Source organism: Lagenorhynchus albirostris, chromosome 15 (genome assembly GCF_949774975.1).
Source record: "Lagenorhynchus albirostris chromosome 15, mLagAlb1.1, whole genome shotgun sequence".
Classification (NCBI taxonomy): domain Eukaryota; kingdom Metazoa; phylum Chordata; class Mammalia; order Artiodactyla; family Delphinidae; genus Lagenorhynchus; species Lagenorhynchus albirostris.
This window is the reverse complement of record NC_083109.1, coordinates 14,687,005-14,700,299: the sequence shown is the minus strand read 5'-3', so window position 1 is coordinate 14,700,299 and position 13,295 is coordinate 14,687,005. Positions and strand designations below refer to the sequence as shown.

The window sequence follows — 13,295 nt, the reverse complement described above, 5'->3', positions numbered from 1 at the left end:
GACGTCGAGGGGGGCTGGGTGAGCAGGTGGGAGTGCGCCCGGGGGAGGGGGGTGTCAGGGCTGCCAGAGGCGGTTGCCTCGCACTCCCTGCCCCGTGCCCACTCACCTCCATTGGGAGCATGAGGTTAGGGTGCCCTTCTCTGTTTCTTTGATTATCTGTTTGGCGTCCAAGTGGAGATTGGAGGTTTGACCTTATTGGGGTGGGGATGTTTGGTCCTCCGTAGGGTGCTGGAGGACTTCTGGGTAAAACAGGGGCCCTGGCATTGGGGGGTGGGGTGGGAGAAAGTTTTCCTCCCTAGGGCTAGGCTGGTCCTGATACTCTGGGCTGTCTTATGAGACTCCATGGACATCACAAAAATCTTTGTTCCTGATGGCATCTGTTAAGTACACAGGTGGCACAGGATCCCGGGAGTTACCCAATCCAAGAGGAACCCAGGCCTCATTTACACACTTCTGGTGACGGGGAGCTCACTGCCTTACGAAGCAAGCCCTTCTGTGCAGGGCTGTGCCAGGCCTCTTCCCCAGATGGCACCACAGTCAGCCTCCCTGGTACTTCCTCCTGCCCGTCCCCACCCTGCCCTGTACCCTCAGCACATGTCCAAGCCCGAGTCTTCCCGACAGCCTCCCGTCTGCTGCCTGCTCCAGGCTGCCCCCATCCCGTCCACCCTCCCCCAGCAGCCCGAGTGAATGCTGAGGACTGCACACCTGACCATCTTCCTCTTCTGCTCTAAAACCTGCACTGGCTCCCTGTCGTCTCCAGGAGATGTCCGGCTGCTCACAGGATATCCGAGGGCCTTCCTGTAGAGGCCCAGTGAGCTTCCGCACACTCACCTCACCCCACCTACTCCAGCCATTCTCTGGCTCCAGCCTCTGGCCACGCCCAGTCTCTCCATTCTCAGAATGGACAGGGGTCTTTCTGCCGGCCTAGCCTCCAGGCCTGAGCATGTGGGGCTCTTTCTGCTGGGAGCTCCCAAACCCCCTTTCCTTAGCCTTTGAGACCCAACTCAAATGTCCCCTCCTCTGGGGAAGTCTCTTGCCGTCTCCTGTAGGGAGGCACGTCCCTGGCTACACCTCCTGAAGGCCCACCTCCCCCTTCCTTGCACTCTGCGTTGCCACTGACAGTTGATGTGTCTCTCTCTGCCCACCCGTGAACTCCTGAGGTCAGTGGCCAAGACTTTTTATCACCAGATCCCAGTGCCCAGAGCAGGTGGGTGACAAGAGGCCCTCAGCAGACACTTTATATAAAGCATTCAGCACAATATCTGGTATATTGTGAGCTTCAAATAAATAGAAGCCACTGTTATTAATAGTTAACAATACAGTTAGTATCCTTATAGCTATCCAATACGGTACCATTTAATAGATGAGAAAACTAAGGCAAGAAGAGGGGCAACGACTGCCCAAACTCACAGCCGGAGCCATGCCACTAGAACCAGTTTTTCTCCATCATGTCGCCCTGCCTTCCTAACTGGGTGGGCAAGCCCATTTATCTATCCATTCGGGAAATGTTTATACACACCTTCTAAGTGCCAGATACACATGAGACCCTGCCCTCACGGAAGGTATTGTTTCCTGGGGAAGAGAGATTAACAAAGCATGCACACAAATGCACATATAAATCATAAAGTGTGCTTTTCGGTATAAGGAAAAAACCAGGGGGCTGTAAAACCGTGACTTGGCCTGGGGTGACCCAGATGGGGAAGCTCTAGCTAATCTGCTTAACTCTTTGCTGTCCGGGGCGGCTAGAGCCCACCCCTCCGGACCAGCTTAGGGCCTGGAAGAGGGGGCCGGATGCAGACCCCCGGCACCGCCCACTCCAGCACTGGCTTTCCAAGTCTCCTCCTCCACCCCGCCATCTCTTTGAAGACTGTCCCTTTACAACTGCCCTTTCCACTGAAGGATTCAGACACAAATTGTGCTTTAAATTCAATAACGGTCATTAATATTTCATGATTACAAAACGTTAAAGATAATGTCAGTGGAAGGAGCGTCTGCATGGGCAGAATGGATGACTCAGAAGTTTGGGGCGGGGGAGCGGGCATACTAAGTGGTTCGGGAGTCTTTGAGGTAATCCGGTGTGACAGGTGGCGGCTCCCGGCTGAGCGCTGCATCCTCCGAGGTGCTGGCAAAGCTCAGCGGCTGTGTATAAATATTTTCCCTCAATTCTTGTCACCTCATGTTTGTTACACCCAGAGCAGGCGGGGCACCGTGACCCCACCACCATCCCCCGTTTCTGAGGAAGCCAAAGGGATGCTTCAGCAGGAAGACACGGGTGTTGCACTTGGGGGCCCGGCTGGCTGCTGGGAGCCCTGGCCCTGCGTGGACTCGCTCTGTGACTCCAGGCCATCGCTGTTCCTTCCTGAGCCTCTATTTCCTTGGCTGTAAAGTGGGGATAATAATTTGTCCTCGTCTCACAGAGATGGCAAGAAGCCGGCGTGGGTGGATTCTTTGCAACACTCCTGGCTTCGTGCCTGGTACCAAAGACGTATGACTTGAGGGGCATCTGGGTGACAGCGGGCTGTGCAGTCGGACAGGCTCGCGCTGGGAATTTGGACAAATGACTTCACCTCTCTTAGTTTCCTCATCCACGCACGGGGGATAACGGCAGAATCAACACCTGATAGGTGGCAAGATTCAATGAGCACAGCATTGTAAAGTGCCTGGCACAGAGCTGGTGCTGAAGCCGAGTGCACAGAGTCGAGATCGATAGATACCATGAACTGAGAGCTAAGTACTAGGCTAAGTCCTTTCCATGTATTATCCTACTTAATCCTCCCACCAGCACTGTGAAGTGGGAACCATTCATTTTCCCATTGATTAATATCCTCGGTGAGGGTTGGGCAGGGGTTGTGAATTGCAGTTCAGAGGGGAGTGATCTCTAGCCCAGCGACCAGTCCCTTCCTTGCAGAGACTCATCTCCTTCCCCAGCTCAGTTGCTGGGGAGGGTTGGGGGTTGGGGTGGGGTCCCGAGAGCAGAGTACCGGGAAAAGGGAGGCCACGTAGCAAAGCTGCAGAGGAAACCAGGAACACTTGGTCCAAATCCCAGTTCGGCCACCGCACGTCCTTGGACAAATCTCCTAATGATCTGAGCCTCGATTTTCCCATCAGTAAAATGGGTGCGGCTCTGTAACAGATCATGATCAATAAAGTACGTGCTAGGAAGCATGGAGCTCAGTAGCTATTAGGTAAACATTGTAAAATGTTTGTGGGGGAGAGTCCCCCGGACACGCTCTCTCCTGTGAAACGGCAGCGCTGCAGACTTCGTATGTGGCTCTAGCTGCTTTCTGAAAGAGACTCACTGGGTAGAAGCACAATGCTTAACCCCAGAACGGGCTTGCTAGTGGTGGGCCTTTGGGCGGTGTGACAGCTGGTAGAGGAGATGTATCTGTGGGTAGGGAGAGGAGGCATCTCTGCCCAGCAGCTGGGCCAGTCCCCATGGTTGCCCAAGGGGCAGGTTCGGGGAGGTAAGGAGGGCGAGCTGTCTTCCTTCCAGTCCAGCCACCACTTCCTCTCCAGCCACCTTTGTTATCTCCCTTTCATGCGGTGGAGAAGTGGATTAAAAGGCTCGGGAGCAGCAGGCACTGAGGTTTGAGCCAGCATTGTATTTTCTTTTAAACCGAAGTTGAAAGAGACGAAGGGAACTTCAGCCTAGGGACTTCCTTGTCTGGAATGGGCTGGTGGCGCCTGGGAAGTGGGAGGCACCAGCAGGCGGAGGAGGAGGGAGGCCACCAGGAGGCCTCGAAGTGGCAGGAGGGGCCTGGGGCTGAGGTATGCAGAGGGGAGTTTGAACGGCGCCCACCCCACCCAAGGCTCAGAGACTCTGAGTATTCCTGTTGTCACCACTGCTTCCTGGAGGCTTTGCTGGCTCCTGAGACCTGGCGAGCTGACAGGGTGGGGGAGCTTGCAGAGCAGGTCCAGGCAGGGGCAGTGGCAGTGTTGCTGTGGTTGTGGAGGAGGCCTAGAACTGCCCTGTCCCCACTCCTGGGTGGCGTGACCCTCCATGCTCTTAGCTCCTCCTCCACGGCCTGACTTGTCTGGCCCCCATGTCCCAGGGCCCCCTCTTTCTCTCTCAGCTCACACTCCTCCCCAGCTGTGCCAAATTGCATGTCTCTCTCTCTCTCTCTCTCTCTCTCTCACACACACACACACACACACACACACACACACACACTTCCAGAAACTCAGGCCAAGCACCTTGGAGTCATCCTTTGACCCCTCTCTATCTCTCCTCTGTACCATCCCATCAGCAGGTCCTGCGGGCTCTGTCTTCAGTCTGTTTCCCAAAGCTGACCACGTCTCACCATTAACATGGCTAATCATCCTGGGCCAGGCCACTGTCTCATCTTCTGGGCACTGTCGCATGTAACTTCTGGCTGAGCCCCTGTTCCCCCTCCACGCCCCCGCCCCCGCCTCGGAGCTCCCGGTCTATTCGCAATGCAGCAGCCAGAGGTATCATGTCAGGCAACCTCCCTCCTCTACTCAACACCCCCCCAGTGACTCCCACCTCATTTGGAGTCAAGTCCAAAAACCTTGCAATGGCTGACCACTTTGCCCCTCACCAACCACACTGTCCTCCTTGCTGTTCCTCCAACGCTAGGCAAACTACTACCTCAGGCCCTTTGCACTGGCTGTTCCCTCTCCTTGGAACACTCTTCCCTCTGACGGTGGCAGAGCTCAGAGGGAGCTTACTGAGCTCTCTGTTGAAATGTCTCCTTTTCAGAGAGGCCTTCCCCTAAGAGAAACAATCCCTTCCCGATCCCCTTCCTCTGCTTCCTTCTTTCTCAGTTTCTTGTTAGCACTTAGCACTTAGCATCAGCTGACATGCGTACGCCCTTTCTCTCAGTTTGTTGATGGTCTAACTCTACCCCATGGAGAAAGGAGTTCTTCTATCTTGTTCAGGGCTGTATCCCCAGCCTCTAAAAAAGGGATTGGTGTGTAGTAGGTGCTCAATAAATGCTGAGGTAAGAAAGCCAGCCCCAAGACTGGCCCTCATTTTTTGGCTTGGGAGCCTTTCCAGATCTTTGTTCCTGCGGGTCAGCTTTTGCTGACCACTCCCCCACCCTAGCTTTGCCCAGTTTCTTACTCTTTGCCCCGCCCCCAGCCTTTGGCCCCTCCTCCCTCGGCTTTGCCCCGCCCCAGCTCCAGCTCTCAGCCATCGCCCCTCCCTCCCATATTCGCCACGCCCCCTGGCTCACCCGCCTCCATGGCCAGCACGGTGATGTTGTGCCAGCCGGCAGTCTCTCGGTCCAGCCCCTTGCCGGTTACGATGGCGCCCGTGTCCGCATCGATATCAAAAATCTGGTCCAAATCTGAGTCACGGTCAATGGCGTACCTGAGGGAGGCAGGGCGGGGCTGATTGAAGGTGGCCTGGCGCCAGTGGAGCCTGTGCCCATGTCCCTCCACCCTACCCCCAAAGAGGAACCACCTGCCTGGGAGACACAAGAAGCAGAGGAGTGGAAATGGATCTGAGTTTGCATCTCAGCTGCACTGGGTACCTGCCATGTGTCCATGGGCAACCCTCAAGCTTTCTGAGCCTCAGTTTCCTCAGCTGGGTAATGGGGCTAATGATTTGCGTCCCACGGTCGTTGTGAGGGCTGGAAGAAGGCAAAGGGCCCAGCATAGAGTTAGCACCCGCGGGATATTTGATTCTTATCTTTCCGTAAGAGGTGACCCTAGAGTTGGGCTTGAGAAAGGGACAGGACGGCATTCCAGGCAGGGGGAACAGAAGCTGCAAAGGGCGGTGAGAATTACTTAGGGAATGGCTTATGGTGCAAAAACGGCCAGAACTGGGAAGTGGGAAGGAGGAGGCATCAGAACAGGCAGAGTGCAGAATTCAGGGGGCTGAGCGTCCTGGGGCGCCAAGGGAGGTTTTGAGCAGCAGAGAGTGGGTTGACTCTGTCGCTCTGAGGCTCTCCGGAGGCCCCAGACAGGGCACACGGGCTGAGCGGAGGCGGCGGGAAGGGATCTGGGGGGATGGCCGCCGGCCCCTCCCCGCCAGCTTAGCATGCCTGTGCTAATCTGCGGCTTTTTCGTTGCCGCGTGAAAAAGCCCTTTGTTCCGCCTTCTTCCCCGGCCTTTGTGCGGCTACTCCAGGCCTGAAAGGCCCGTGTCCAACACATGTCTCGGGAGGCGGCAGCCCAGAGAGGCCCCGACAGCTCTCTCCGCCGCTTCCCGGCGCTGATAACGCGGGAGGGGGCGCCGCCAGGCTGCACGGCCAACGAAGGCCCCTAATGCCTAGCAAGGGCTCTTTGTGAAGAGGGGACAAAGGAGCGTGGTGGGGTGGGGCTCCGCCCCAGCGGGGCGCCCCTCCCACTTCCACCGGCAGAAGGAAAGGGGCCCTTCCCCCATCTTCCAGAGCGGGGAAACTGAGGATACCAGAAACACCTCTGTGGGAACCCGAAGCCCTGAGATGACCCTTCAGTGGGGCCTTGGCTGCATTACCAAACCTCTCTGGGCCTCAGTTTCCTCATCTGTTGAATGGGGATAATGATGTCCAGTGGGACTGCACAGATCTGGGAGCAGCTGGAGCTGGCTTTGAATCCTCTGCTTCTTATTCCACCTGTGTGACCTTGGACAAGTCACTGGACCTCTTTGGCCTCTGTTTGGTTGTCTGGAAAATAGGGTGATTCATACTCACCTCACACTGGTGTGGGTTAGAGGAGGTAATTCATGGAACTGGGCAGAGGTGACAGCCCTTATTTTCATAGTCACTGTTGTAGTGGAAGTGGAGGCTCGTGTCAAACTGAAAAGGCCTGGGCACGTGGGTGTAGTGGGCATCTCCTGAGTCCCTAGTTTATTGCCCCTTCCTGTCCCTAAGCTGCTAAGCCTATATTCTCCTTGGCCCTGATCAGCCTGGGTCCTCCTGACCTGGGTGAAAGTGTGTGGGGAGGTTCAGATCCAAGATGACAATTCCTCTCACCGGTATAGCTCTTAGCAGTTTGTAGCTTACTTTTCCTCCAGTCATCCCTCCCTTCGTTCCTTTATGCCTAAACATTAACTGAGTGCCTTCTCTGTGCTGCTATGTGCTAAGCCCTGGGGATAAAATGGCAAACAAGACAATGTCCATCCCTGCCTGGCAACTTGTGAGGCTGATGTGATCTCACCCCATTTTGCAGATGGAGACACTGAGGCTCAGAGAGGAAACTTGCCAAGCTCAGGGCTGCCAAGTACGGTTGTGCAGGTTGTGCCCTGCACAGAGTTAACAGGCGGAAGAGGGGGAGTGGGGGTGAAGTCCAGCCAGTGTTCCGCTTGCCCAGCCATGTGTCCTAGCCCAGGGAGCATCTTCTCAAAAGGCGACTTTTTTCTTATTTACGAAAGGTGCCATATGGGCTAGTGATAACCCCGCCCAAGGTTGCACAGGGACTGTCACAGAATTGGAATCTGTATCCCAATATGGGCCTCTACACCCAGAGTTCTTTCTAGCGCACTGAACCATCCAAAGTGGCAATGCATGGAGTCTCAGGTTGCCTTTGCCCCGAGCCTGGCCTGTCGGATGTTTGGGTCCAAAGGAGGTAGAACCAGACTCTGAGTAGCGTCAGCTCAGCTGGAAGGAACGTGGAGACCTCCTCCTGATTTTACAGGTGGGAGAAGTGAGTCCAGGAGAGAGCCAGGGGCATGACCTCGCCTGGGGCTCCTGATCACCTGGTCAGGGCTGGGTGTGAGGCCGGGCTGGTGGGAGGATGCCCACCGCCTTCTTGTTTCTCCTCCCCTCTGGGCTCAGACCTGTTTGCTCTCTTCTCCCTCCTCCTCCCAGTTCTTTTTTGTTCCCTCCTGGAGGGGAAGGGGGGCTGGAATCTAAGTGGAGGCAGCTGTTCCCAAGGCCATGGGGCGGGAGCCGCGGGGAGCCTCCGTTAACCAGCTAAAGACTTGGGGCTGCAGGTCAGTGTGGCCGCTGAGCCCAGGTGGCTTTGTTCCAGCTCAGGGAGCCAGCGAGTGAAAGGGAGGGAGGGGCGGAGGGCGTGGTGTGTGGCAAGGAGTGTGGCCTGGCAGATGTGGGGGGCAGCGGGGGACGCTCGTGTACCCCTCACGTGTAGGTGCAAGAGTTGTGTGTCTGTGTTGTGGGTGGAAACTGGTGTGTGACGCTGTGTTGCAGTTGGAAGGTACAAGAGGCAGCCGCTCAGCCCTGGGTCTGGATCCACGATGTCCCCGGACAAGTCACTGCATCTTTGAGCCTTAATTTTCAGCAAAATTGAACCGATTTTACTCCCACCTTGCAACTGGTTGGGAGGATTAAGCGCCTAGCTAGGGGACAGGTGCCTGGTTGGGTTCCAGGAAAATGACTCCCGGAGTGAGAACTACTGTTATTCTAATGAGCGTTCCGAAATGTCTGGTAAGGGGGACACAGGTGACCCTTCAACCCAGTGTGTGGTCTGTGTGCCTGGGGGTGGGAGGCACCATGTATGGACACGGCAGCATTGCCAGCGGTCTGAGAAGGACAGGAGGCATCTGTGGTCTAGAAGGTTCTGCTCAGTTCTCACTGCCCTACTTCTCATTTGGTCAGCCAGGATCTGAAGGGCAGGAAGGGGAACAGCTGGTGTGGGTGGAAGAGTACAGTGACAGAGTGTGGGTATGTGTCTGCTAGTGTGTGTGTGCGTGTGCACACGTGCAAAGAAAGCCTGGGAATGACGGTCAGGAGTGTGGATCTGGTGGCCATCTGGCTAGGTTTGAAGCCTAGCTGTGTGACCCTGAGCAAGTCACTTAACCTCTCTGGTCTTTGGTTCCCTCTTAGAAATGGCGCTAATAATAACACCTACCTCACAGGGTGGTTGTGAGGATTAGACAAGTACTACCAATAAAACACTTTTAACAGCGCTGGGCACCTAGCACATGACGTATGGATTAGCTCTTATTTTTATTTGCTCAGCAAGACTTTGTGACAGGCCTGTGTAAGGGCTTCACATGCAGGAGCTCCTCCAGTCCTTGCAGATAACAATCATCACTGCCGCTGCCGTTTTACACATGAGGAAGCTGAGGCTCAGAGAAGCCAGGTGCCTCGCCCTGGGTCAAAAGGGCTGGTTAGTGGCAGAGCCAAGTTCCCAAGCCACGTCTGTCTGTCCAGATTCCCAGATCTAACTAAGGGCACCCTCCTGAGGACCAGCCAGGTATACCTGCGGGTGCTCCCACACCCTGGGCACAGCACAAAACGCTGCTGCTGTCAAGGTCAGGGTGAGAGAAGTGGGGAGGGTACTCCTTCCTGCCTTGAGTACGCATGTGGGTTTTCTCCACATAAATATGTGCACAGATAGCTCACACAGGCATGACAGATAGGAAAGTCTGCAGATTCATGTGTGTCCAGGCTGCCCGGTGCTCCTGTGTCCAGGCTCGTGTACATGCAGCAGGCTGAATGATGCGGCCCCCACCTGAGCTACTAGTGGGGGAAACTCTTCAGATGCAAAAGGGGCTGCTCCTCTGACCCGGGGATTCTTCTCTGCTCACCCCATTCTGTCTTCGACTCTTTCCCCTCCCCCTAACCCTTTTAAAGCACACACTCAAAGCCTGCACATGACACCTAGAAATTTGTGTGTGGTTAGTTCTGGTTGCAGAATGAAGGGGAGAAACAGGTGTCCAGAGCACCGAGAAAAATGGTGATGTTCATTTCCTGAGGACCTATTATGTACCAAACACTTAATCCTCCCTCTAATCCCGGTACCACCGAGCGTAGAACCTGGTCCATGATAGACATTTAGTACCTATTTTTTTGAATAAATGAATGAGGCAAGAACTACCATGACACCCATTTTAGAGATGGGAAAACTGAGGCTTGGAGTGGGTGCAGTGATTTTCCCACAATTCTACAACTGAGCTAGGATTCATGATTCTAAAGTGCATGTACTTTCTGCTGCACCCCACTGTGGACTGCTGGGAGGAAATGAAGTGTTTACTCTCTCTCTGGTCCAGTGTGGGCTTTCCTGTTTTTGGCATTCAAGGAAGACTCACGAGGGGGCTGGGGCTGGTAGGGCTGGGGCTGGGCTGATAAACAGCCGGTCTATCTGCAAGGCTGCCTAATCCAGGCATGGGCCCATCTGAGCCCTCTCCTCCTCCTCTCAAAAGCCTTCCAAGACTTCCCACTGCCTAGGGATAAAGTCCCACACCTTCATCTGACATTCAAGGCCCTTCACAGCTTGTCCCCAAGTGGCCCCCCATGACCTCATCTCCAGCCCACCCCCCTCACGTGAGCTCATCCAGCTGACCTCCCTGCCCCTGAACTTAACCTCCTGGCTCCATGATTCTGTTCCTGCCACCAGGCCCTCACTATCACTCCACCCTGGAGTGCTGTCCTCCCATTCCAACCTCGTCCTCTTCGTCCTTGCTCGGGGGCCATCCCTCCTTGGTGCCCAGAGTCCTTGCCCCTGCTTGGAGCTCCTTACTCCTTAGCCCCTGCCTCAGCCCACTCAGGCTTACATCTGCCACTAGATTCACTCACACGGGGCCCCAGCCTTCCCATCGCCCCCATCTGGCTCTCTGGGCCTCACGCACAGGGAAGGGCACAGTGTAAGGTTGGAAATAGTTCTAACTAAAAAGAGAGTCAGAAGCAGGAGTGAAATGGCAGGAGGCTGGACTCAAGAAGCAGACAATCATGGGTTAAATCTCATTCCTTCCCCTTTCAGGCCGAGTGACACTGGGAGACTCCCTTCTCCTCTCAGACCCTCAGTTCCTTCATCTGTAGAATGAGTTAACTACATCCTGAGGGCCAAACGCCACAGTATGAGGCATCTTCCACTCTCTCCAGTGCAGCGACTCAGAAAAACCACTCTGTACATCTGTATTTCTGTATTTCCAAGGTGCCTACTATGCTAGGCAAAATCTCCCAGGATACCACTTCATTTCCAGGAACGCACTAAGCTTGTTCCTGCCTCTGGACCTTTGCACTTGCTGTTCCTTCTACCTGGACAGCGCTTCCACACATCTTTGTTTGGGTGGCTCTCTCTTGATCATTCTGATGTGAACTCATTTGCCAGCTCCTTGACAACTTAAGCCAAAGTAGCCCCCTGTGGCCCCAATCCTCCTTATCCCATTACACAGTAGTTTATTTTCTTCATAGCTCTTATCAGCAATGATCCCTTTTAACCATTTGTTGATGTGTCTCAACAGCTACTTGTTGACTGTCTGCCCCCCCCCCCCAACGGCCCGCAAACTCCATGAGGGGAGGGACTGGGTCTTATCACCGTTTCCCCATTTCCTGGGTCAGTGGCTGACATGACATGACTCAATGCGTAGGTGCTGAGTCTAGGACCTTTGGAACTGGGGGAGCTGGAATATAAGCTGGGCTCTGGGTCGCACACGTGGCCTGTGAGGACCGCTTCTCTGGCCTCCCATTTCCACGCCTGTCCCCTGTGGACTGGGCGCTCCTCTCCAGCTCTGCCCGTGGCTGAGTCATCTCAGGCCTGGCTCAGGGCTGGGCATGGAGGAGGAGTTGGGTAAATGTTTGTCGTATGAAATTGGACCTGTCTCAAGCTCCTCACCGCCTCCACATCTGGGGGGCCCCAGGGAAGAGGCAGCAAAGAGAGATGAAAAGAGGTGAGAGCAGGTTTCCAAGTTGGCCCTTTCAGTGCAGATAAAAGCGGGGGGGGGGAAGTCAACGGAGAGTGGGAGGGAGAGGACTGAGAGGGGGTGTGGAGAGCTGTACTGGAGAGGAGGGGGCCAGGCAGACTGAAGCAGGGACCTGGGAGGCAAGGATGAAGCTCCTACTGCAGGTTCTTAATTCCTCCCCTCCCTGGGCCTGAGTTTCCTGCCAAACATGGGTGATAATGCCCTCCTGGGAGAGGTCTGGGCTGAGCCCAAGGCTGATGGGGATGTTTAAAGACTGTACCTACCAGTAGCAGGGATGGAAGGGCGGTGGAGGAGTTCAGAGGCAGTGGAGGGCAGTTTTGGCCTTGAGAAGGGTGGAGGCAGCCCAGGAGGCACTCTGGACCTCTGGACCAGTCTGAGCCCCTTGGCCTACCTTTGAGGCCCGTCAGACCTCTCTCACTAGCTCATCTCCCTCCGCCTCCTGTAGCTATCACAGTCTACTCTTTCCCAGGCACACCTACCACTCCCCTGCCTCCATACGCCTGCACCCGGGAATGGCCTTCTCTTCATAGTTGTACCTGACCAGGCTCAGGTATCCAGCTTAGTTCAATTCCTCCCTCCTCCAAGAAGTCTTTCTAGACCCCTGAGAGTAGCTCCTAGTCTGGAAGTGCATGGGTAGTTAAGCAGGATGGCATCTTTGTGTCCTCACCTCGGGTTGCCATGTAAGGTTGCACAGCCTGTGCACTGTACAAATCTGAGCCGTTCACACGGATGATGGTGGGAATGTCACGCATCTGGAGTTATGTGATGCAGAGATCCTCAAAGTAACTTCCCTTCCCTCTTTCTCCAATGCTCAGCACAGAGCTAGGCACACAGTTGCCTGAGGGATCATTCACTGACTATATAACAGGGGTTTTAGGGAAAAAGCAGGAAGCTACAGGCTCTTTTTCCCCTCCATCCAACAATGGCCATCCGCCCCACCCCGACCTTCTCCTCTGGATCACTTTCTATCTGACATTCTTCCCACCCGGGCCACAGTCAGGGACTCCCTAACCGCTGCAGCTCTCAAACCCTTCCTGGGACACTGACAGTGCCGCAGCATCCCCTCCCCTCCACCCACCTGCCCCGCTCACTGCTCTGCCTCTCCCTCTGTGTCTGATTCTATTTCTCCCCCTTTCTGGCTTTCTCTCCAAGTCTCCTCTCTCTGTTCCTACAGTGCCAGGTAGGTCCCTCTGTCCTTTAGTTACTCCTGCCCTCTTTCCACCGGCTCTCCTCCTTCTCTGGTCACTTCCTCTCATTGTTGGTCTTGCTACCCCTCCATGAGTCTCTCTCTTTTCTCAGTCTTTCTCTGATTTTACATGTCATTCATTCACCATGCGTCAGGGAGTGTCCACCGAGCGCTAGGCAGTGGGTGGGGTGCTGAGGATACAGCCGTGAACACAGACATGCACCCCTACCCTCCTGGTGTTTATCTTTTGGGGGGGTACAAACGAAGTCATCAGGAAAATGGATACGAAGTGTGGGGACAGGTTGGGGTGGGGTTGACATTTTAGAAAGAGTGGTTGGGGAAGGTTGCACTGAGAAGCTGATGCTTGAGGAAAGTCCTGGAGGAAGTGAAAGGACCAACCATGGGGATATTAAGGGGGAGAACATTCCAAGCAAAGCGATCAGGAGCTGCAAAGGCCCTGGGGTAGAGGCGGGCTGGGTGTATCTGCGGAGCTGGGCGGAGGCCAGTGTGGCTGAGCAGAGTGAACCAGGGAAGGAGGGTCGTGGGAGGTGATGTCTGA

The 13,295-nt window shown here is 55.1% G+C and overlaps 1 protein-coding gene across 2 annotated transcripts in view; it reads right to left on the bottom strand.

Annotated features, from left to right (window-relative positions):
• The window catches only part of CDH22 (cadherin 22), a 70,772-nt gene that overhangs the window by 16,621 nt on the left and 40,856 nt on the right, over positions 1 to 13,295 (bottom strand). For both annotated transcript variants that reach the window (XM_060123287.1, XM_060123288.1), the window contains exon 7: positions 5,196 to 5,332. In XM_060123287.1, coding sequence (XP_059979270.1) covers positions 5,196 to 5,332 — 137 coding nt within the window. The remainder of the gene's footprint in view (positions 1 to 5,195; positions 5,333 to 13,295) is intronic.